The 26,322-nt window shown below is 35.9% G+C and overlaps 3 protein-coding genes across 5 annotated transcripts; 2 read left to right on the forward strand and 1 right to left on the reverse strand.

Moving 5' to 3' along the window:
- Positions 1-1,108: 1,108 nt before the first annotated feature.
- On the forward strand, positions 1,109-8,725 carry LOC101742337 (uncharacterized). Of its 2 annotated transcripts, XM_021347000.3 has the most exons (8): positions 1,109-1,641; positions 2,219-2,411; positions 3,052-3,192; positions 3,313-3,444; positions 4,133-4,308; positions 5,672-5,835; positions 6,748-6,928; positions 8,566-8,725. In XM_021347000.3, the coding sequence occupies exons 3-8, from the start codon at positions 3,070-3,072 to the stop codon at positions 8,708-8,710; spliced, it is 921 nt and encodes a 306-aa protein (XP_021202675.1). In that variant the 5' UTR covers positions 1,109-1,641; positions 2,219-2,411; positions 3,052-3,069; the 3' UTR covers positions 8,711-8,725. The 2 variants fall into 2 exon arrangements, with proteins under 2 accessions (XP_021202675.1, XP_004924728.1); XM_004924671.3 differs by lacking the exon at positions 2,219-2,411.
- An 825-nt stretch (positions 8,726-9,550) lies between these two features.
- LOC100862822 (UDP-glucosyltransferase 2) lies at positions 9,551-20,291 on the forward strand. The gene is given in 5 exon segments (XM_038014500.2): positions 9,551-14,387; positions 14,389-14,658; positions 15,435-15,663; positions 18,439-18,655; positions 19,181-20,291. Coding segments are annotated over 5 exon segments (1,566 nt in total). The 5' UTR covers positions 9,551-13,817; the 3' UTR covers positions 19,461-20,291.
- On the reverse strand, positions 19,595-24,690 carry LOC101742094 (spermidine synthase). 2 transcript variants are annotated; one of them, XM_004924670.5, is made up of 4 exons: positions 24,112-24,690; positions 22,787-22,996; positions 22,580-22,705; positions 19,595-20,826 (listed from the first exon to the last, which is right to left on the reverse strand). In XM_004924670.5, the coding sequence occupies exons 2-4, from the start codon at positions 22,988-22,990 to the stop codon at positions 20,293-20,295; spliced, it is 864 nt and encodes a 287-aa protein (XP_004924727.1). In that variant the 5' UTR covers positions 22,991-22,996; positions 24,112-24,690; the 3' UTR covers positions 19,595-20,292. The 2 variants fall into 2 exon arrangements, with proteins under 2 accessions (XP_004924727.1, XP_004924726.1); XM_004924669.5 differs by having other exon boundaries at positions 22,787-23,000.
- Positions 24,691-26,322: the final 1,632 nt, after the last annotated feature.

Here is a 26,322-nt window from a genome sequence, read left to right on the forward strand (position 1 = left end):
TTGCAAATCATCGGATAGTGGCGTCCTAGTATGAATGCGGCTCGGTCGCGTACTGACTTAATGTGGGGGCGGAATGTTATCCCTCTGTCGAGAGTGACGCCTAGATATTTGACCTTCGGGGCCCATGGTATGGGTTGGTCGAGCATAGTGATGGGGCGAATGGCGGAGGTGTTTACGCGCCTATTCGGGAGTGAAAGTGTTCCACGTGCTATTTGGAGGGCGGCCCCTTTTGAAGAGCACTGCTGTGCTTTTCGTGGTGTTGATATCGATGCGCCACTTTCGGAACCACTGTCCCATGGTGGTTGCTGCAGTCTGGAGTCACCGATGCAATAACGAGTTCTTCGTGCACGAGTAGTACATAGTCGTGTCATCGGCGAAGAGCGTTAGATTTTTTATACTTTATTTTTCATGGACAAGCTACTGACTTCTTCTTTTTTTGAAACTTGACTATCGACTTTTTGCAATGCTACTGATCCTAGTCTTATTAAATATTTAAACAACTAAACTTTAATTGAAAAATGAAATAGAGTGAAAAGAAATAAAGCTCATTTACAGGATAGGATGCTAATGAATAAATTGAAATAGAATAAATTGAGATGACATGATGATGATGATGATTAAATTTAAATAGCATTTCAATAAAACGATTACAATTTACTAACACTTAATTTTTTGAAAGAAGCGGAAAAGCCACTTTATTCGATTTTTATTAATTCTCCACCCATTGCACTTTTACTGATTAAGTTCCATTTATAATCAATTGCACGATATGCTATTATACATCACGCAGATCTAATAATTTACTGTTATTGCTTTTCTTTAAATAAGCAAACTTGTGGTTGTAGTGCTCTTTGTTTAAACGACATCTTCTCCTCTCATCTTTGATGAACATTGCAGTGCAATGCGAAGTAAAAATAATAAGTAGAATATAAGTACCTACATTTAATAGTATTTAGGTAATATTATTTTCGTCATCTTCATAGATATTATACTTGTCTTCTTTGAAAAATCGGGCTGGTGCGATTACAGTTTAATTAAGTTATCTCAATTATTACGTGTATAATCTATGGTATATATTATATCTGTGGAAGTACTTTTTGGCGGGAACGCGAGGAGTGAAGTTGTGTGATTTGTTACACATATATTTTGTCTTTTTAGTGTTTCTTCAAGTTTAAATGTGTATTAACGGTGGTTTATTAACTGTTTAGCATCTGTGAAAGTGCACAAATGCGGGAAAATGAAACAAAGCCGCTGAACGTAACTTCTCGGGATCCTCCAAAAAGTCCACTGAAAAAGTCTCAGTAAATGACCACGATTTTACTGAGATTATACTTCATCCCATATCATCTCATTTCATTTCATTTTTCATTTTTCATATAAAAAAGTTATCATTAAAATTAGACTTGACCTAAAGGTCTTAGTTACCAGGTCATAAAATCCCTTAAAAAAAATTTTAAAAGTCTGTGGAAGTACATACCTACATCGTTGGTTGTACACAATTAATTATTTATAAAAAAATAAAAATAGAAAAAGTGATTGGTGAAGTAATAAATTGAAAACACAATGGCACAATCTCAGTTCTCACTAACGTGGGAAAGCCATAAAAGAAATATGTGTACCGGATTAAGTAGCCTACAGCAGGTACTTAATATAAAATTAAATTGTTCTTGTTTTTGATTTATATACCTACCTACTTTTCAATTCAAATCAGTTGTTTCTAGTTACAATTAATTCAATGTTATGAAATCTAACACATTGACTAAATTATCATCATTTCTAACGACCTAGAAGACCCTACAATAAAATGTTACTTGGCTTAATTTGGTTACCATAAGATTTGATTGCCACTTCTGTTTATCTCATCATACTATCAGTTCTATTGTCCGTACATAACATTAAAGAATATTCTGATAATATAGTGCATCAAGCGATCAACATTTCAAACTAGACTCGACCTGCAGCAATGAAGAGACCGACTCAGAAGAAGAAATAATGCCAATACAAAACAATGTCAGAATTTTTGATCTCAAAAAAATATTCCGTGTCCTAGTAACAGATTCAGGAACAAGATATAATCCTCAATAGAGGGTAGAATTCAAAATTACAAGTTGTTATTAGTATTAGAAGTCAAAATTACTTAATATAATAATTTATTTATTAAATTCTTATGAAATAAACTTTTTGACACTTTACCACTATTAAAAATCTTTTGTTCTAGAATTGCTAAAAATATTTCAGCTTAAATTAAAATTTAATACATAATGGCAAATTAGTGAACCAAAAGCAAATGTTTAAAACAGTGACACCTCAACTAAACTTTGATTTCATGAGTCCTGAATGTATAAAAATGAATTAAATGGAGAAAATAATAATTTTATTTAGTATAAGTGAGTCTGTACTTAAACCAAAAGGTGATTAAAACTCACATAGACATTATAATTATATTATAGATTATTATAATTACTCACAGTTAACTGTCTAAAGGCAACTGAAAATTGTAAACTATTACTGAAAATAAAACCTAACAAATTTATTTGATATGATCAATTCAACAAATTTAAATCCATCCTTCATTTATGAAAAAAACATATCTGAACTGGCGACGGTCTTCTAGTAGCTGTGATGAGTACCTGAACCCGAATTGAATTATATTACAATTATTGGAGAGTTGTCAGCGCAAAAAATTTTGTAATATAAAACAACCCACAAAATTATAATTTGCATAATTACTGGTGGTAGGACCTCCTGTGAGTCCGAGCAGGTAGGTACCACCACCCTGCCTATTGCTGCCTTGAAGCAGTAATGCGTTTCGGATTGAAGGGTGGGGCAGCTGTTGTAACTATACTTGAGACCTTAGAACTTGTATCTCAAGGTGGGTGGCGCATTTACGTTGTAGATGTCTATGGGCTCCAGTAACCACTTAAGACTAGGTGGGCTGTGAGCTCATCCACCCAACTGAGCAATAAAAAAAAACTATGCTACTATATAACTATATACATAACTATAACTGAAAACAGTTGACTTGACATTCATTCTTAATGCTTATTTCAGAACAATGAATTTGTCGACATGACACTAGCAGCCGAAGGTCATTTTGTGAAAGTGCACCAAGTCATAATCGCTCTGTCTAGTCCATATTTCAAGGATCTCCTGGCTTCAGCACCGTGTCAACATCCAGTTGTGTTTCTCAATGTGAGTATGTTCTCATTACTGTTGTTGTTGTCCTTTCGGAGAACGCTCCTTTACGGTCATGTGTTTTCATAGTGAAGTGAACAGAAAGGTCATTCATACTAACCGAATTAAAACTTACAGAAAGTATCATACACAACTTTAAGCTTGATACTGGAGTACATATACACCGGAGAAGTGTACATCAACGTTGAGAACCTATTGGAGCTGATTGAGGCAGCGAAAGAATTGAAGATAAAAGGACTTGAAGACATGGTAGTGTATTTATGTTTATCCAAACAAAATGTCTGTAGAAATCGAATCATTTGAAAACTTTTTTCCCTATATACTCTTTGAAGGAATGTTTATTCAATTAGTTTACAGTGGTCATGTTAACATGTAGCACATTTCTTATTGACAAGGTTTCATTAATATAGATTGACAAGGCTCCTTGTTCATGTGTTCATCGGGCTTGTGATAATCTGGGAATGGATTATACCACAATTGTCTGACCTATGTGGTAACTGTTCATGAGGATAAAGATTAAATTTCCTTGTAATTGCTTTATAAATATAGCTCGTTTTATATTTCATTAGCTGTTACCCACAGCTGGTCAAGAAAAAGTTATTTTTTAAGTATATTTACTTTTTCTAATTGTATCCTGTGGGAATGAGACATTTTTTTTGAGATTAAAAGTAGCTTATGTCGCTCTCCTAACATAAAATTATCGCTTTAAAAAAGGTATTTAATATTAATGTGTTGCTGCATTTCAATGTGAAAGAAGAATAAACAAACAAACACACATTGACATTTATATTATTAGTATAATAATATATTGTATAGATAACATGCAGTTGCTTGCTTAGTAGCACATAATTCTAATCACTTTCTGAAATCAAATTTCGAATCAATTAGATTTTTTTTTATTGTTCAAGAATTCTAATTATGAAAAAGTTGGTTTCAGAAATTACCCGAAATTACATCTGTTCAAGAGCCTGATGTTGAGGACGAGATGAGCACACAAGAACATGATTACAATGATGAAAATTCACAAATTGAGGCTTTAGAAGAGGGTACATGTTACTTAGAGATATCAAATTTGACCATGGATGAAAAACCTTATATAATAGATGATGACAGGTAAATTATATGAATACTTGGCTGAGTGGCGCTGGCTAGCATCACCCATCTTCACATGGGTGTTGTCAAAGATTATTAAAGAAATTGCCGGACATCGGGTAGTGGCATTCTCTGAGAATTATACTAATGTACTGGTATGTGGTAGGAAATATTGTTAGCTCGCCAAATAGGTACCACCGTAACACTAGGTATGCTGTTAAATCAATCATCCAAATAAACCATTAAAAAAGTATGTAATGCTAAAGTGACTATGTAATTAAAAAATGATGATAAATTAGTTTTTTTTGTACTGCTTAGATGGTTGGATGAGCTCACAGCCCACCTGGTGTTAAGTGGTTACTGGAGCCCATAGACATTTACAACGTAAATGCGCCACCCACCTTGAGATATAAGTTGTAAGGTCTCAGTATAGTTACAACGGCTGCCCCACCCTTCAAGCCGAAACGCATTACTGCTTCACGGCAGAAATAGGCGCGGTGGTGGTACCTACCCGCGCGGACTCACATGAGGTCCTACCACCAGTAAAGTTTTGAAAACTTGTGTGATAATAATAATAATATTTATTCAAGCCTCTTAAAATACAAAGATGTACAAGAAATCTTAACACTAGTATAATAATATACATGGCTTTCTTATGAGGTATACAATAACAATATTCCCTGACTTTTCTGCTAGGAAAACCTGTGTTACAAAAGTCAGTGGTTCAGTGCTAGGTCACCAGGTAAAGTAAGTTAACCAGGAAGAACGATCTGTAAGAATATAGTACGTACGCGTGAGTGTGTGTGTTTGTGGGTGTTTGTGTGTGTGTTGTGTATGTGTGTATGTATAACAGATTTGTGTGTATAATAGATTTTTAGTTTGTTAGTTTTGCAATGATGTTAGAGAAACAATACAGAATTTTAGGAGTTGGTAATCACACATCAAGAGATTGAATTTCAATTATATAGGAGAACATTAGTTACTGCTAACTTTCAAACCATAACAGATTGACTGCATTGTTCTACAAAAATACCCCAAATCGGCCATACATGATAGTAATCTGACTCCCTATACTTATTAGAAAAGACATTACTGGTGGTAGCACCTCTTGAGAGTCCGCGCGGGTAGGTACCACCTCCCTGCTTATTTCTGCCGTGAAGCAGTAATGCGTTTCGGTTTGAAGGGTGGGGCAGCCGTTGTAACTATACTGAGACCTTAGAACTTATATCTCAGGGTGGGTGGTGCATTTGCGTTGCGGATGTCTATGGGCTCCAGTAACCCCTTAACACCAGGTGGGCTGTGAGCTCGTCCACTCATCTAAGCCATAAAAAAAAAGACAGTAACAGTATTCAAAATATCTAAACTTAATAAAATTATTTTCCAGTTATTCAGTGGTAGAATGCAAAGAACAGCTATTACAACATGTAACGGATCACACGTACGAAGAGACGATTAAACAGGATCAAAACGCTGATGATACAAACGAAAATGAAACTTTACCTAATTCGGATAAAAATATCACTACTCTATTTAGTAACAATGCAAAAGGTGTGTATGCTCTAAATAGTTCAATAGAGAAAATTTTCAAACATCTCAATAATTCTTAATATTTTTAAAGGAATAAAGTTGCTAAGGCGGCTTTCGATAGACGTTGACTGATAGAAATCGTCACATAACGAGAAAGCCCCTGGCTCTTGTCTTCAGAAATTTTATCTTTAAATAATAAAGTGTAAAGACTAAACTTAACTGCTCTTTTTACTGTAAACTTATATTTATAAAGATGGTTCTCATAAAAATGATGTTGAAGATAGAATGTGAAAAATTTGATGCAAATCTTACTTTATTTACTGTGTGATGGGTCTAGTACCCCAAGGGGGACCCGACTGTCCCCCTATGTCCCCCCTAAGCCCTCCAAAAAGGGAACCTTCATCTAGTTGTGTACAGTGGCTGTTAATTGGGATAAAGCAGGTTTATAGGCTTCTTAATAATCGGAATATATTGGAGATTTTTTACCAGCTTTCAAGGCATTATGGTTCACCAGAACATTAATTTTCAGTGTCTTTTCTGGACCACAACGCTAGGGGTAAAGCCCAGCTTCTGCCTACCGATGATAAATGTTCAAATCTCGTTTAAAATAATATATGTCTCTCACTCGAGAAGAATTTATTGGTGTAAGAGAGATGATGGATCATAGACAATTCCTCAGAGCACTCGCAATGCGTTATGCAGTAAACAAACCACAAAGACTATCATAGTGTGTACTTTCCAATTATGACCCCATTAATTTGGAGATCACAAAATCTGTGGGTACAAAAATTTGTATCTATGGTTGGCGCATTTACGTTGTAGACGTCTATGGGCTCCAGTAACCACTTAACACCAGGTGGGCTGTGAGCTCGTCCACCCATCTAAGTCATAAAAAAAAAGAACATGTAAACTAAATTTCTTTTCTATTTCCAGCTTCCGTGATACAATACACAGTGTCCAATCAAGGCTCATTACAGATGATATTAAACAGATACATATATTATTTGAAGCACACAAACAAGAATAAGTCGCAACAGTGGCGGTGCATAGACTATTTGAACAGCAAGAAATGTCCAGCTTATGTCGTTAGCAAAGACGGTGTCATTATATTAAGGTGAGAGACATTAGATTAGTTTTTAACCATTTTTGGCCAGAAGCTATAAAAATTGATCAGCGTTAAACTAATGGTGAAAACACTATTTTCTTATCAAAGTACTTAGTATGTGTAAAGTATCAATGTATTGATACCCTTCATGGCTTCAGGAACAAAGAAACAATGGGTGTTTATTTCACGTAAAGTATGGTGGTAGTGAATCGTGTAGCCCTTAACAAATAGGTACCACTCCACTATTTCTGCAGTGAAGCATAATTCGTTCCAGTCTGAATGGTGGAGTACGAGGGCGGCACTGAAAATTTCGGGAATTAACGAAGTGACACAACATTACTATTTAAAAATGTATTTATTGCTTTTCGAAGTATTCTCCGCGAAATTTGACACATTTTTCCCTACGATGGAACCAATCATTGAAGCAACCATTCCATTCGGAAGTTGGGGTCTCCAAAATGGCCGTTTTGTAGGCGTCCACAGCTTCTTCAGGTGATGAAAATCTCTGTCCACGCAATTTATTCTTTATTTTAGGGAAAGTATAGAAATCATTAGGGCTTAGGTCGGGGCTGTACGGCGGATGGTCTAATAATTCTATGTTTTCTTGCTCTAATCTTTGTATTTGACTCATGCCAATGTCTAAAGTTGCCTGAATTTCGCGATATGTCGGGGACCTTGACGGGGATCATCACTGAGCTTGACACGTCCACGTTGAAACTCAGCAAACCAGCGATAAATTGTGGTTTTGGATGGGGCTTCATCACCAAATGCAGAAATCATCCGGTCAACACACTGTTTTTGTGTTAAACCACTTCGAAAGTCATAATAAATCATCGCTCTTGAATTTTCTCGAGTCAATTCCATTTTCTCAACGACTAAACAAGTTTGACAAAACCTCGTGACAAGACCGAGAATCTTTTTTTAAATAAATAAATGGTATTCGATTTTTAAAACCAAGGAGTTTTCAATTAAAAAGATTTTAATATGATAGGAACAGTAGAAATATTCCATTCCCGATACTTTTAGTGCAGCCTAGTAGTTGTTGTCCTATCGAACTAAGACTTAAAACTCATGTTTCAACGGGTGGTGGCAATTACTACATCATCCATGTAAGGACTGAAAAAAACCATGTAGTATTTTGTACTATAATAGGATTTTATCCTCGAATTCCTAACGATCAAGAAATATAAAGTACTTTATTTTCTTCGATTTCGGCTATTAATAGACTAATTATTAAAGCCACTTTTACGGTTTTACCTTGAGTTTATGATTTTTTTCCTTTTTCATTATAATATTATTTCCGAAATTTTGAATACTTCAGTTATCGTGGTCACAGACGACTAAGACTTTGTTTGACAACATTTAATAACATTTATAAAAAATTTAATTGAATATGCAATTTCGAAAAGGGCACGTCTCTGAAAAAAATGTTCAGGAAATGAAAAAAAACTGATTATTTTCTAAAGCATAAAATATTAATTTTTGAGATTTAGTTTACTGTTAATTAGCAATTGAAAATTACTGAAATTATTATAAAATGGGTGTAGGTAAGCCTCAAAACTACATTTGTATATGAAAAAAACGTATTTGACAAAATATGCGACATGTGCCCTTTTCGAAATTGCATATTCAATTATTATCAACAGGATTTCAGCTCACACACACGCCTTCCACGACAAAAGGATTTTAAAGAAAGTTCGGTCGGGTGTTGTGTTCTCGGCGCTCGACGAAGCAGAGGAACGCGGTTTTGATATAAAGAAAAATAAAAGCTATGATGGAAACAGCGAATAAACATATATATTTTAACATGTGTTTTATTTCATTGAAGTGGATGTGCTAGGCTTTGCTCCTGGCATTCCTGATTTCCATGGCGAAATTGGTCGCATGATTAAATACAGTAGAAGCTCTTTATTCGCGGGGTATATGTTCCATAAATATGGCGCAAATTCAGGAGCCATGAATATGGGTAAGCGCGTTTACAGAGGATATTCGGTTCGTTTCGGAATCCTTTTTCTAAATCTAATTTTTATAATATGGACCGATGTACCGATTAGATCCGCGAATAAAGAAATCTTTAGCCGCGAATAAGAATTGGGTCGCACTTTTATAATCCGCGAATAGTGAAAATGCGAATGAAGGAAGCGCGTATAAGGAGCTTTTACTGTCAACCAAAATTTTCCTTCTTCGAAGGTAAAGAACATCAGATGATTACTAAGATTTTCATTGTTTACGTAAATGGTAATAATACAAATTCATAACATCCAGCGCCCCTATCGGTCAGGTGGCGGAACTTAGATCGATACTCGGAAGTAGCTCGGATGTGACGTCATCTCCTCGTTTGTGAGCTCGATGGAGTTTGAACTGTTAATACGTAATGTAATAAATAATTTCCTATCGTCATGTGTCGTTATCACTATTCATAATTATTAAGTCTGATAATTGCTCTAGAGTTTATTCAACTGTTTATCTTCCGATATTTTTTTAAAGTACCTCTACTCTTAAAAGCTTTCCCATAGTCTGTCATCACGTGATTCGGGTATCTGGACAAATCCTATTAATATACTTTTTAATGGACGAATGGTCCAGATTGAATTTACAGTAAGTACGCGTTAGTTCAGCTATCACAAATTTAGACAACGCATCTTTCATTACGATCATGTACTGGTTGGTGCCCTTTAGATGTCCTACAGAAGGGGAACATGTTATCTATTTGTACCATGCGCATAGTATCAGATGGTTTAGAGATCGGATATATACTGTCTTTTTTACGATGATTTAGATCCACGTGACCAATGTAGTCATAGTGCATGTATACAATTTTCCATTTAGCCCAAGGGACCGCGAGTCTGTTTCAGTTACTTTTATCTTTAACATCAGCGCGACTTGGTCCGCGTGGAATATAGTTCACAAATAATGCTTTATTTTAGAACAAATTTCTTTAGCATAAAAAACGTTATAGTGAGCCAACCTTAACATATAGACATATGCTGTCGCGGACATTTTTTTTTAGATCTTTTAAAGGGAAACAATTCTGTCACATTATTTTAGCGAAATTTTAACAGTTTCTACAGCGCACGCACCGGAAGCTCTCAAAAGGGAAAATAACCCGATTTTGAAACATTCTTTATTGGTGCTCCGCTTGTATTGGTCTTAGCGCGATGCAGTGATGGTCTTAGCGGTCTTAGCGTTATATAGCCTATATCTTCCTCAACAAATGGGTTATTTAACACTGAATGAATTTTTCAAATCGGACCAGCAGTTCTCGAGACTAGCGCGTTCAAACAAACAAACTCTTCAGCTTTATAATGTTAGTATAGATTTCTTTATAATCGAACTAAGCTTTTCGTCCTGACATTGCACAGTACAGAATCAATCGGTAACTTTAAGACGATTCACGTTCATCATGTCAACAGGATGCCTATTAAGCGCATCTATAAATGTTCCATACGTTCACCAGGTCTATACTCAACACTTAATGTCATAATCTTCTTTCAAAACTCACCATCGCGCAATGCGTGGTATAATGTCGCGTTTGGTAAGCGTAGCACAAACCACAGTACAATCAGTTTCTACTATATCATGTTTACCTACTTCATAAACACAGAACCTACGAAGCGATTGTACGACCGCCAGGTTTTGAGCTCTTAGCTATGATACACACTCTCTTCCTTCCTAGTAACCCGGCTAAAGTACATAACAGGCCGCAGTGAGTTGTCAGTTTGTTTTAGTAATAGTATACCAGAAACTCCTAAGCTACATGCATCGGTTCATATTTTTGTAAGAAGCATAGGATTATACAGAGCTAGCATAGGTTTGGAACATAAAACTGTTTTTCAGTTGTTCGAAATTCGCGTTATGTTCATGGCCCCACACCCATGATTTATCTTTTTTTTTTTTCTTAACTCAGTTAATGGACGCGCAATCACGGCAAAACTGGGAATAAACTTTCTAAAGTAACATAACCAATAAACTATCGCACACTGAGCATTATTTGGCACAGGAAACTGCGAAACGGCCGTCAATTTTTGTTGCACCCGGCTGTATACCGTCTGAAGATATTTCATGACCTAAATAAGTGACTTGTTTCTCCAAGAATGAGCATTTACTCATATTTAATTTTAAGTCTCCACCATAAAATTTCCCAAGTACTTTCTCAATAATTATTGAACCTGATTTTATACCAACTGAGGGTAGAGGTAAATCGTTTAAAATTGCTAGTATCTCGATTTGACCTACATTTATTTTTACCCATTTCTTTTCTACCCTCAGGCTCAATTATTTTATTTATTAAACTCATTTAACTACCCCACCTAGTGGAATAAGGTGGAGAAAAGAAGAAACGCATGAATACAGATGGCGCATTTGCTAAAACAAAAGGAATTCTAGTGTACTCGAAATAATGACCTTGCGGCGTAATGAAAACAGTTGTGTCTGGCACAATGCTTAATTTATGGTAGCCCTGGGCTAAATCTAAACTCGTGAAGTACTGTTCGGTGGATACTTTTATATTTTACCATAGCGTTTAACGCACGATAGTCAACGCATAGCCCACTGAGTTTCTCGCCGGATCTTCTCAGTGGGTCGCGTTTCCGATCCGGTGGTAGATTCTGCGAAGCACGGCTCTTGCTAGGGTTCGTGTTAGCAACATCATCAGGTTTGAGCGCCGTGAGCTCACCTACAAAAGTTAGGGTTACGCTGACATAGCCTCTCAAGGCTCTCAGCTTAGGTAGGAAAAAAAAAAAAAAAAAAAAAATCAACGCATAGCCTACTGTCGCCGTTCTGTTTCTTAATAAGACCACTGGTGAAGCATGACTAGCTTCAGATTATTTTTTAATGCCAGCATCTAAAAGTTAATTAGCTTTAGATTTAACTATCGTTTGTTCGTTATGAGAAAGTAAAGGTGGCGATACACGGGCTGATCACTAGTAAGCTTAATTTGCATTTGGACTAAATTGGCAATGCCTAAATCATGTGTATTCGCAGCAAAGCAATGCTTATACTGTATTTTTTAAATCTGAATGACCCTTATTATTTAATGGCTCCTTTTAAATTTTTTTTATTTCTACCCTCAAATCTCGAAATATTTGTAATGGCATGGTTAGGGCAAGTAGAAATGCAACACACCTGGCTGTTTGGCTGTGGCTTCTCGCAGCTGTTGGCCCTCGGCAGGATCTCGCCCGGCGGCCACATGATGGTCTCCGAGCCCACGTCGATGTAGCTGTCTTCGCCGCGCAGCAGCGTCGCAGGCAGGGAGAAGGAAGCTCGTAGCCGTGAATCTCATGAAGCGCCGTGAAGCTCGTAGTGCCGCAGTGGAGTAACCACGTTGCTACTCTTCGAGTTTCCCTCCACGTAAACCAGAATGATGGAAGGACAGGGCGTCAGGCGCTCTTGGTCCGACGACGTCGAAGTCCCTTTGATTTGATTGTTCCAGGTTCTTCATCCTGTAGCTCAAATATCGCCTTGTGGACCTCCTTCTGAAGCAATTTTTCAACACCTTCCTCGCCAGTGGAATAGGAGCTTTATCTTCTTAAAACTTGTCAGACCGAGAGATCTGAGCGTGTATATGACGTTGTTTCATTTCTTTATGCCACTTCTGATTGTTGCAAATGATGTGACAATAAAAACCAGCAGCGTAACGACAAGTTCTTTTATTTGTGCGAGAATACAAAAAAGCAGGTAGAAATGGCTGGCACGCCTTGTTTTATTAACACTATCCCCCCTTCGTTGGCTTTGGCTGGCGGCGGCGGCGGTGGCGGTGGCGGAAGGGGGCGTGTTAACATGGCTTGGCGGCTTGGCTGGCGGCAGGGCATGACAGCTGACGTCCCGTCCGTTACAATAGATATAAAATTCCATTCCAAATTCTACCCTACAAACTAGAATACAGGTCTGCTTCGCATTGTTGTAGAACGTAACGAAAATCGATTTACCTCTTTCAATGTCGTTCTATACTGTGGTAGGTTACAAATTGATGTCAGCTCCCGGTCCTAAACACGTAATTTTTGTCTAAAAATAGACTAAACAATTCTGGCGCGCAGTTTGGCTTGCAATTCTTCAAGTAATTTTTTTTATGCTTAATTAAAAACTGAATAGATTGATGCGTTGCGTCAGGATCTCTACACGTCCTTACGGATCCATCAGATTTAATAACTGTTAGATTATACGCCTTCAGCTAACAATAGGAGCAGGCTTATGGACCTAACCTACTCGTAACCCTACTCGTCGAACCCGGCAGTGAGCTCGATGTGCAACCTAACCCATGCATCAGCCCGCTGAGTTTCTCGCCGGATCTTCTCACCGGGTCGCGATTCCGATTCCGTAGAAGATTCATTCGCGAAGTAACTACTCTTAAGTTGTTAGGTCTCCTTTGGAGGCGTTTGTGTCGCTGTTGGCAGATCCCACTCCTCCTGTCTGAGCCCGTGGTCGCCCAACTGTACCTACTAGTGAAACTGGCCTTCGAGACACTATGTTGCACCGACCGCAGGTGACCGGGAAAAAGACAGGAGAATGAGAATGTTGATTAATTGATTTGATTGAATCGACGTTTCTTGCAGCTACGAAATATCATATTTTGTCAATTAATAAATGTACACTGATAAATCAATATTCAAAAAATTTTTTTTGCATCGACGTCATCTATGCAAAAAATATGGCGCCTTTGTCCCATCTGACCTTATCTCTTATATAAGCATCACAGCGCTTTTGTGTTTTTTATTATTATTTTTTATTTGTACAATTGTTGAAAATATTTTCACAAAGGTATGCAATGAGAAACAGACTGACTTTATATGTTTCATATTGTCATATCCATATGACTATAAGCAACGGCAATACTAGTACTATCTCAGTGCCGTTGAATCTCTACAGCGGACAGTCGCTAAGTGTCCGACGCGTGTGAGCCATGAAGATTTTCATATTATTCTTAATTGTAACTTCAGTGGAAAGTTACAAAATTCTCTGTCTGTTTCCTTACCCTGGAAAAAGTCATTACATGGTATTCGAACCAATTCTGGACGAGCTTATCAACCGTGGACATCACCTGACAGTTGTTTCCTTCTTTCCGGCTACGATTCCACTACCGAACCGTCGTGACGTTAGCTTGCAGCATTTAGCTCCGCCTAACGTCGAAGTGCTTGATCTAAAAGAGATTTATTTAAAAACCCAAAAGTATTTCGGCTTAGAGAATTACTTCGGACATATGTCTATAGTTACTTCTTTAGCTAAATCGAACCTTCTTATTTGCGAGAGAATAATCAATTCGGATGTATTCGAGGAGTTTCTGGCGGGAAAAGGCGAATACGATCTAATTTTGATAGAACATTTTAACAGTGACTGCTTGCTAAGTTTGGTTCATATCTATAATGTCCCTTCTATAGGTTTGATCTCGAGTAGTATGATGCCATGGACCATGGCAAGGGCTGGAGCGCCAGACAATCCCGCCTATATACCTGGCATGACTTCCGTTCACAGAAAAAATGACGTTCTTCGAAAGATTGATAAATACGTTTACCTTACATTTTTATAATACGTGGTTTGAGTATGCGATTTGGCGCGAAGAACAGAAAATTATTGAAAAGAAATTGAAAAGGAAACTACCTAGGCTGAGTGATTTGGGTAAAAATTCCAGTGCTGTATTGGTAAACACTCATTTTTCTATAAATGGTATTAGGGAACTTACGCCTTCTTTAATAGAAATTGGCGGTATCCACCTACATAACAGGACTATCAGAGAACTCAACGAGGTAATAATGTAATTTAAGTCTAAAACTTAAGATAATGATCTAAGTACTTTAATAGCACCTTTAGAATTGATGTGGCCCGACTAAAAATTTTAAGAAAATGAGTTTTATGCTTCGAACGACTTGTAAATAGTTATATACGTATTCTATCAGCCTAGTTAGTCTCTTTTAGTCCAGAAAAGGACAAAAGTACTATTAAAGTAGTAAAACCGAAAAGCTAAAAAATAACAATTCTAAAATTACATTTTTGGTGTAGAAAAAATTAGAATTTTGGATTAAGCCACTGCAATTCTAAAGATGCGATGTCTGTACGTATATATCAGGTACCTATGGCTTGTTTATTTTTCTAATCGGAGGGGAAAAAAGACTCAAATAAGTGTTATTTTTAAGTGCAATCATGATACTCTTTCCATTTGCGTTATGGTTACAAGAGTATGGAAGGAGAAAACATGTTGTGGCGACCTTAGGTGACTGGGAGGAGGGCAGGAGAATGATGATAATGATAATGATGATGATGAGTTGCCAATACCTTTAGTAACAGATGATGCAAGTAGGTACGATTCACTTTGCGAATACGGCACGGCACTGTTTATTCTAAAGTTATTTGTTTAATAGCAGAATTTACGTTGACAAAATTTGGTTGGTTGTCGCTTTTGCACACTATTAGAACCTAAGTACCTAGTATACTTACTATACTTATCTACATACGGGCCAATAGGAGCTAACTTAAATGTGAATTTAAGATAAACAGCTACTTTATTTAAACATGAACATTTCAGCCCCTGCGTACTTTAGTTGAGAATGCAGAAGAAGGCTTCATAATATTCAGTTTCGGCTCATTAGTGAAGGGATCTTCGTTACCGCGAAAGCAAATGAAAGCCATAATCAACGCTTTTGCTCGTTTACCACAAACAATATTTTGGAAATGGGAGGACGATATCTCAGACGCGATAAAAATACCAAAGAACGTTAAATTTGAAAAATGGTTGCCGCAATACGATTTGTTGAGTAAGTTTTTATTTTATTTTTTCAATTTGCTCAGTAGTTTTTGTACTGATTTTTTTCCCCTACCTATGCTGGTAGCCTTAAGAGGCTATTTCAGCTTCTCCCTAGCGTGTAGGTGAGCTCACGAGGCTCGAACCGGAAGTGTTGCTAACACTGACCCTAGCAAAAGCAGTACTACGCGCGAATCTACCATCGGATCGGAAACGCGACCCAATGAGAAGATCCGGCGAGAAACTCAGTGGGCTATTATTTGTAAACATATCACTGAACTCGCGTTCGATACGAACTTGCCACACAAGTGATTCATTCATATGTATAAACATTCCGGTCCTAGATATTTTCCCCGTCTATAACATTGAAATAGATAACGCAACAAAAAATACACACATATTCTATTGTTTCATATTGCTTTCTATTAAAAATACAAATCACTCAAAGATCCAGCGCCGTGACTTGAAAGAAGACGATACTCATAGCGAGAGTTGCATCTATCTTAAAAATATATTATTTATAGCGACCATCCCAACTGTCAAATACCATATAGTCTAGTCGACAAGTTAAAAATGGTGTTAATTCGACATACTACTGCTAAAATTATGTGGTTTAGCTCATTCGATTCGGAATAATGTCTAGACCATTGTGCTAAAAAATTGAATTAGCACATAAAAAATTCCAAAAGTTATTAACAATTAAACACCTTAAAAAAATAGCGTTTCGTTTATGGCTTATTGTCCGTAAACTATAAACATTTTCGAAATTTGAAAAAAAGATCCTTAAAGAGGAGGAAATTTAGTAAAAAAAAAGTTCCAACTCCCGGAACTGTAGCTCCATTATTTATAATTTTAATTTAACGCTGAAAATAGCCCGCCGCGCGCCATTGTTAGGTTGCGCGCAAGGCCTCGAAAGCGAGTACGTCACTTAAAAAATTTTTTTTCAAGTACTTAAAGTTAATTGAAAAATCTAAAAAAATTATTGCATAATCTAAACACTTTAGAAAATTTATTCCCGTTGGAATTTTTTATAAAAACATATTTTTCAATATTCTAGACGATTGTTAATTAAGAAAAAAATTTCCAATTTCCATCATCCTTCTAAACTAAAAAAAATGTTTAAATAATTACCTTAAAATTATTTCGCTTCGTGGACCTCTTCTTATAAATATATTAAACAAGATTGCGTCGTCTAAGTTATGAAATTGTTAATATTTTGTTAATAATATTTTTTTTAAGTTAACAAAAAAGAAAAAGAACAATTATGTTGTAAATAATTTTTTTTTCTTTCTTTATTATTATATTTTCGTTTTTATTATATATTTTATTATATAGTATATATTTTATTAAAAGATGTCTTTTATTGACATAAAAACGAAAATATAATAGTAAATAAAGAAAAAAAAATTCTTTACAACATAATTGTGCTTTTTCTTTTTTGTTAACTTAAAAAAATTATTATTAACAAAATATTAACAATTTCATAACTTAGACGACGCAATCTTGTTTAATATATTTATAAGAAGAGGTCCACGAAGCGAAATAATTTTAAGGTAATTATTTAAACATTTTTTTTAGTTTAGAAGGATGATGGAAATTTGAATTTTTTTTCTTAATTAACAATCGTCTAGAATATTGAAAAATATGTTTTTATAAAAAATTCCAACGGGAATAAATTTTCTAAAGTGTTTAGATTATGCAATAATTTTTTTAGATTTTTCAATAAACTTTAAATACTTGAAAAAAAATTTTTTAAGTGACGTACTCGCTTTCGAGGCCGTGCGCGCAACCTAACAATGGCGCGCGGCGGGCTATTTTCAGCGTTAAATTAAAATTATAAATAATGGAGCTACAGTTCCGGGAGTTGGAACTTTTTTTTACTAAATTTCCTCCTCTTTAAGGATCTTTTTTTCAAATTTCGAAAATGTTTATAGTTTACGGACAATAAGCCATAAACGAAACGCTATTTTTTGAAGGTGTTTAATTGTTAATAACTTTTGGAATTTTTTATGTGCTAATTCAATTTTTTAGCACAATGGTCTAGACATTATTCCGAATCGAATGAGCTAAACCACATAATTTTAGCAGTAGTATGTCGAATTAACACCATTTTTAACTTGTCGACTAGACTAATAGGCCGGTGCCAATTTTTCTAATAAACTACTTAGGTACCTACCTACTTAACGCTTATTGATTTTAAAAAATCAATAAAATCAATACGGGAAAAATTGTAATTAGCATATTAATGGTACAATTGAGACATATTAGAAGTCTCAAAGTTGCACGCGGCATTTACAATGTGAAGCTTATGGAATTCTGCAATTACTTAACACCAGTGTGCTTAGTGCAAGTTTTTAACTCTCAGACACAGCCCACTGAGTTTCTCGCCGGATCTTCTCAGTGGGTTGCGTTTCCGATCCGGTGGTAGATTCTGCGAAGCACGGCTCTTGCTAGGGTTCGTGTTAGCAACGTCATCAGGTTTGAGCCCCGTGAGCTCACCTACTAGCCACGGTTACGCGTAAATAGCCCCTAAGGCTATCTATCAGCTTAGGTAGGAAAAAGAAAAAGAAAAAAAAGCAAGTTTTTTTAACGTTCTCGATAGAGTAAAAGTTACTTATTGCCTACGTTTGCCGCTAGGGGCGCTGTTCCAACTGCATACAAAATTGGCTTAACTTTTACGCTATCCAGAATGTTAAGAAACTCGCACTAAGCACACAGGTCGTACGTGCATCTAAGGTCAGTCTGGTTCAGATATCTAAGCGATAAAAAAATATATGTATCTTTTCAGACCAGCAAAATTGCTTGGCATTTATCACACACGGCGGTCTACTTAGCTTGACGGAGGCAGTCGCGTCAAGCGTGCCGACTCTCATTATTCCTATACTCGGAGATCAGTTCGGGAACGCGGCCCATGCTCAGAAAGCTGGCGTCGCCGAGGTTCTAAGTCTTACGGAAATTGAAGAAGACGTGTTCTATAATAAACTCTTATCAGTTTTGTCTAAGGAGTGAGTATATTATTTTCTTTTGTGAGAATAATGAACATGCGACAGCATGCGCTATATGCGTAATAAATCGCGTCGACCCAGACCGCATACTGCTGGCGCATGGCGCTTGAAACATAAAAATGGAGTCAACGGACTCAAATCGAAATACACGATTGGTTAATTGTGGAGCTGCCTAGTTCAGTGACCGAAAACCTGCGGCTCGCGAGCCGTATGTAGGTCTGACCCCACAGGTACGGCTCTTCCGCGAAATGTTTCTTACTGGAATACTACAATAATGTCCTGCATTTTCGAAACGCAAGACTATAAAAAAAGGCTCTTTGAATCAATTTCAATTGTGTATTAGCTATTTGGCTCTTTTGAATTACAAGGTTGCCGACTTTTTTGTTGCCATTCTGATGGTGAATGGTCACCGTCGGTATATGCCGTCAGACAAGTCGCAGAGAACTCTCCGCAAGCCTCGTTTGGGGAAAGACATTTTATACTTACCACCTTCCCTGACATTGGTTAACACAGCTTATGTTTCAGGAAACGTCAGAAAGCTAAATTACTAACAAGTCTTTGGCGGGATCGTCCTCAACCGGCAATGGAAACGGCCCTATTCAACATAGAACTCGTAGCGCGACATAAAGGACTGGATATGTCGTCTGGTTCGCGGTGGTTGTCGCCTATCCAGTACTTGCTATTAGATATTATAGCTTTTATAGTGTTCGTTTTATTCATATCAACATTTACTTTTGTTTTTATTTTAAAAACTTTTATTTCTGTGGTACAAATATATTACCGTAACAAAGAAAAATCAAGTTAAAATTTAGTGTTATTAAATCGAAACCATTGGAAAATCGATTCAATATTACTATAATAACTGATTTCGTTACCAAAATCCTAATATATATCGGATTTTTTATACTGACAATTCAAACCGTCATAAAAAAAAAACAATTTGTTAAAAAGAAGCCTTTAATATTCCTTCAACAATAGTAAAATTGTATAATAATATAAATCGTTTACAATTAGTTTTCATAATAATTATAAATTGAGCAATTACTTAATGAAGTTACCATTTAATTATTACACGTTTCTGTTTTCCCTTATTTAAATAACAATTATTTATAAATATTATTTAACTACGCCATCTTGTTACTACAGAATGCTGCCAGTCTCCTTTTTATAATAAGTACCTTTATTTAGGCATCTTTAGTGAATAAATTTTCTTATATAATGGTGTACATGCTTAGGCACTTATGTGTTCCGTATTTTAGGCGATTATATCTTATGATTATAAATTCAGACCTATATTTCCGTAATTTATTGTTACCCACCTGTTTTGGGAATTCGTTAATAGCCATGAGCACTGCTAAGCTAATGCTCATAGCTGGAGAGCTTAAGAGGAATCAGCAAAGAGTTCCAGTACAAAACTACTACTAAAATTATTTAAAAAAAGTGGAATGTAAGTATGAAAACAAATGGCAATACGCAATTTTATGGGCAACATTGAATTATAAGTAAAATGCCAATTTTGTTCCATTGAATTAGTCAAGAATTATCAATTATAATATTCTAAATGTCCATATTTTAAAATAAAATTTTTGTACTTCATAATCAGAACACAGTTGTGTAAATTAAAAAAAGAAAACAATTCAAGCCAGTTTATATTTTACAAAGGTTGGCAACGCGAACGCTGCTCTATGAACTTCGCTGTTGTAGTAACGCAAATTCATAGCTTCCTCTTCGTCTCTAGTAAACGTCAATTGAGGTTCATTAAATTTGATGTCTTTGGTCAGAGAACCTATCACAAATCCGATCTGACCGGAAGGATACGTAGGCACGGACGTGTAACAATAAGCGGCCGCCGGAAACTGATTCTTGCAGAAATTCAACGTATTCGTTACGAGCTCTATATCATTCCAGATTGTTCCGGCTTGCGAACAAACTATGCCGTCAGGTTTCAAAGCGCTCTTCATCAGAGAGAAGTAGTTCTTTTGAAATAAATTTACGGCCGGTCCGACTGGGTCGCTACTGTCCGTGATAATGACGTCAAACTCTTGTCTATGGTTCTTCATAAATTCAAAACCGTCACCCACATGAAGAGTTAACTTAGGACTATCGAAACCGACCGCCATGAACGGGAGGTACCTTTTTGATAACTCAATTACGCGGTCATCAATTTCAACCTGAAATTAAAAATATATTCATCTTATATTAGTACTGTCTAAAACAGGGACACCTATTTCAATGATAAAATTACGGTTTTTTTTTCATGCTTCTACGGCAACAATGTGCGATATTGCGGAGTCAGACTATTGTGGATAAATTAATTACCTAATTAAAACATTTATCCCACTGTCGCCATGTCGTTAGCCTTGAATAAGCTGAGGAATAAAATAAAATATTCTATCCAAGCTCCGATAACACGTTATGAAAGGTTTGAGAGATGTCACTGATAAATTGTTCGATGTACTTTGATAACCTTTCTTTACAAATTAACACCAACTTATAATCTGGCCCTTTATTATACTTTAATCGACTTTACGAGTCCGAGCGATTGGGTGACATTGTCAATGTCGTATCGCACAAAAAAAATTTCCATAAACAAAAGATAAATTTTATCATTAAGTTTAAATGTTTATGCAATGAGTTCAGTTACAATTATTTTGTAAATGGGTGTTTTGTCTATTTGTGTTAATATTAAAATATATTGATATATAACTAATTAGATATATGTAATGAACAATAACTATCTATCCAACCAAACTTCTTATGACTTATCAAACGACTCATTAAACCTTTAATTATATTTATTTAAATATATTTGACTTTGCAATGAACAAGTCTTATCTAACCTTCACTTGTATTGATAGGTCTTTGTCTCAAATATATTAATTAATTTGAATATATGTATAAATCCGATATTGTTATGAACTAATGAACGATTTTTAATAAAAGCAACATAGTGGCTTCATTTAAATCAGGTTTTTTTCCCAAAAATCCTGACGCATTTCTTCATTTAAATCTTTTTTTCTTTTTCTAAGAGTCCTGACGCATTTCTATATTTCACTTCACTTCAATTTATTTAGAGGCGTGATTGTAATGAAAACGGCAAGCTTCTAGAAAAACTGAATTTCAATAATTTTTTATTTATTTATTTTTTATTGCTTTCGATAGGCAGACGAGCTTACGGCTCATCTGATGGGAAATTATAACCGTCGCCCATTGACATCCAAACTACATCAGTGACTCAGATGCGCTGCCTATCCTGGCCTGGATGGGCAGCCTTATGTATGTTACACCGGCTATCCTGTCCTTCAGACCGGAACACAGTATTACTGTTTTGCGGCAGAAATAGACAGGACGGTGGTATCAACCCGGGCGGGCTTCTACACCCGTTAAAAACTGGTGGTATGGTTCTGTGATGTTCTGTTATAACATGAAGTATAATTATTATTTAAATAGTATGCATTTTGATGTTGGATAAATAAATACGAGCGTTTTGAAACCAAGCCAATGGACCATACTTTACGACGTAATTAAAATATTTTGAATGTATGGGCTACTCCTCCTACTTCAAGATTCTCAAGCTATTACTAGTCTTTTTTATTATTCTTCTGTATTATCCTTACATTGTTATCAAAGACAAGGTTTAAATATGAAGAAAAATATAAAACTAGTACTTAAACCTTTACTGATAAGTTAATAAACTTTGGTTATTTAGCAAACCTTTTGGATAAGCTATTTTTATACCTTAAATTTTTGTCTCTCCTAAAACATACCTTCAGTAGTAGTACCCTTCAGTGACAGACACTGATAGCATTTATCATTAGATTGCATGGGAGTCAGTTTGAAATTTAGAATTACTGTAAGTAACTTGAATATCTTTTGTGATAAATTCCTGCCATCAACGTTAATGAAATAACTCTTTCTATTTACCAGAACAATGTGTTTCACTTGAGGATGTTTGGCGACTTCCCTTGCGACACCTCCATCACCTCCACCGACTATGAGTACATTTTCTGGATTTTTGTGGCAGCATAAAGGCAAAAATGATATCATTTCCTAAAAAAAATATTTCTTTATAGACTATACAATTAAATTTTTTGTATGATTGTGTTGTTACAGAAACCTAGTTTGTCTTACCTGATAAGAAAACTCATCTTTCTGAGTGCATTGTATGATTCCGTCCAAGACAAGAACCTTCCCCAAACTGGTTGTATCAAAAACTTGGATATTCTGGTATTTTGATTTTTCTGTGTGCAGTACTTCTTTGACTTCGAATGAGAAAGTACCCCCAGGCCACATATCGCATGATTCCGTAAACCAGTTGGTTTTTAGTTTGTCCATCTTTTTCTTGCTAGAACATATTAATCAATAAATTCCTTGTCAATGATTACTTCAAAATATTATTCAATCTTCCCTGTTCCTACTGAGTGGTGATAGCAGTATATATAAATTATGTATTTTTTTAATGTTTCTGCTGTCTACATAACCTATTGAATACAGCCTAACAGTCGATACTCCTCTTCGAATATCTGACTACCTTCCTACACTACCTGGCCTGTGTTCTTATGCTACTTGTCCATCTGTTGACCTACCAATATGTTGGCATATAGTCTATTGGTACTAGTTACCATACAGGACAGTGACTCACAAATACTTTATATTTGACCTACTTATCTTTATAACCAGCAATCCTGACATCTGTGAGAAAAAACTGAGAGGCACCTTTAGAGTATAAGTTATTTGTGTAAGTAAAGTCTGGAGAATGCAAATAATGGTATAACAAAGAAAAACAATTATGTTGTGTTTCACACATCAGGTTACCAAGTTCCTTTCCTGAGGTGAACGGTGAGTTGTGATCTGAGTTGGGTGGCTATGTTTCGGGAGGGCTCTTGCTCACATTACAAAATACGCTCAACTGAAATGTAGTTCATAGACATAACCACCTAAATTCTTAGTATGTTGCTTGGATACTCCTCAAAATTTAAGTATTATGGTATGACAGACCCGTTTTATAGGTTTGAACCACATTCACCAGTCTCCTATTGATATATGACCTGCCATGCTATGCTGTATATAGAATTGCACAATAAATTGTACACTGATAATTGTGCACAATGTAAAGACAAAAGTTAAACTGAACTGCTTGAAGACATTAGCACAATTAATGCAAAAGCTATCTGACTTGTACTCTAGAAATTACAAGTTTGATTTTGTGGAGAGTGCTAATTTAAACTTCTATTTGCCTCTCAAAATGAAAGTCATCATTGAACATTTGAAATATGGGAGTGCTTTTAACTTCACTTTCACAGTTTAATTATCTGTATTTTCTACCATGCGTTCCATAAGTGGTTTGAGAATTAAACTGATAGTGTTTTTGCTATTGCAATTTAAATATGTAGCATTTACTTTAGCTACATTCTTATGAAATGTAATTTTGGAGCACATTACAAATTGTAACTTACCTTTAATAATTAGTACCAAGTCGGCAATTGAAGTCTAAAATTAAACAGGTTCTGACACTAAGTTTCGGTCTTTACAATCTCACGTTCAAATAATGTATTCCTTGCTCGAAATATAAAAACTCGTTTCGCCCTTCTTACGAACTCAACATTACTGAACTCACATTTCACAATCACGATATATATGTCCAAAGATATGATTCGATACATATGACAAACCGAGACCCTAGATAACGACCTATTGGTAGATAAATATATTTTTTGTGGTTAATTCCCTTATCTCTAACTGATAAGAATTAAATATAAAACTTTACTGTTGACAATTGACATTGGACACATATTATTATGTATATCGACAATTATGTACGGATATAGCTTTTGACACAAGTTGACACAGCAGGATTGATTCAATAACCACAATTGAGAGAAGGATTAATTAGGTACCTGTATATTAATCAAGAAAATATATAGGCAATAAACTCTTAAATTCTCAGACCACTATGTACATAACATTTATTTTTACGGTGTATTTGTGGTGTTTGTACTGTAATATTCAATAGTTGCGAAAATAAATAAATTTAAATGTACTGGGATTTTCAATAATTATTAATCGGAAACAAATCACACACGGCCCACTGGACCAATTTATTTAATTGCTGCTGTGCTGTATGTACTCCGACAATATTTCTTGTCAATATATCTTTTTCTTGTAAATTATACTGAACTTTCAATAAGTCACTTCGAACGACACGACATTGTGACCTCCACCACACACCTTGAGACGTGAGGTCGAAGTTTACGTTGTATTTTAAAACGACATCCTCAAACGTATTTTGTTACGTTCTTACGGATCCATCAGATCCAATAACCTTTGCATTAGACGTCTGCAGCTCTAACACTAGGAGCAGGCTTAGGGACCCCGGTAACCGTACTCATAGAACTCGACGTGCAACCTAACCCATGCATCAACCGCTGAGTTTCTCGCCGGATTTTCGCGATTCCGCGATTCCGATTCGGCAGTAGATTCATTCGCGAAGCAGTTGCTCTGAGTTGTTAGGTCTCCTCGGAGGCGCTCGGGCAGTTGTTAGCAAATCTCACCCCTCCTGGCCGACCCTTTGCTCGCCCACCTGTCCTGGTGAAACTGGAAAGGCCTCAGGGCTACTAGTAATCCTTCAATCACAAAAAAACAATTTTGTTATTTGCTTTAAACGGGTTACTGGTTAAAATGGACAGGATGGTGGGTACATAAAGTACCAAGTGATACTAACTGATACAATACTAAGCGATAATATGAAATTTTACCACAAGCATCGACCTTCCCCAGACTTCTTAGAACTTTCTTACTTTGTCTGAAAATCATCCCCCAAGTAAATAATTTAGGTAGCTTATAAATAAAAAAAAACACCAAAGTAATTGTTAATCTCTGAACTATTTTTTATCCCGTTGATATTGGTCAAGATATTAGAGCGAAGTTAAAAAAATATTGGATTGTCATCAGACCTGCAAAATTTCGTATGCAAAAAAATTGCGTATGCAAAATTTCATGTTATTGGGTAGTCATATAGTCTGATGGGTACCTAACAGTAGTATTACTAGTGATAGGACCTCTAGTGAGTCCTCTAGTGAGTACCGTGAAGCAGTAATGCATTTCGGTTTGAAGGGTGGGGCAGCCGTTGTAACTATACTGAGACCTTAGAACTTATATTTCAAGGCGGGTGGCGCATTTACGTTGTAGATGTCTATGGGCACCGGTAACCACTTAACACCAGGTGAGCTGTAAGCTCGTTCACCTATCTAAGCAATAAAAAAATAAAATAAAAAAGGGCTTGAAATCGCTGAAAACGACGTTCAAAGATTCCGTTACACACAAACAAACCTATGTACACCAAGCTAATAAAATCGTGATAACAAAGACTTCACTTGCCATTTTAAAGTATACTTATGTAAATATTTGTGCGCGTTAATTAAATTCCGAAGTTATCATGTTTCGTGATGCAGATCTTTCGTGAAAACTCAGTTACCTAACAACCCAGATAACAACTTGGTAAATTGATCTCTGCTTTGGAGTGCTTGGATTTGAACGCTGACATCGTCGCATCTTTTGATGCGATATTATAATCTATGTGCATCCAAAGAATAAGGAAAAACGTTGCGTCTTATCTTTCAGAGCACGACAACATAAACTGTTATCGTGACCCAAAACTAAAGGACAAT

This window comes from Bombyx mori, chromosome 12 (genome assembly GCF_030269925.1).
Source record: "Bombyx mori chromosome 12, ASM3026992v2".
Classification (NCBI taxonomy): Eukaryota; Metazoa; Arthropoda; class Insecta; order Lepidoptera; family Bombycidae; genus Bombyx; species Bombyx mori.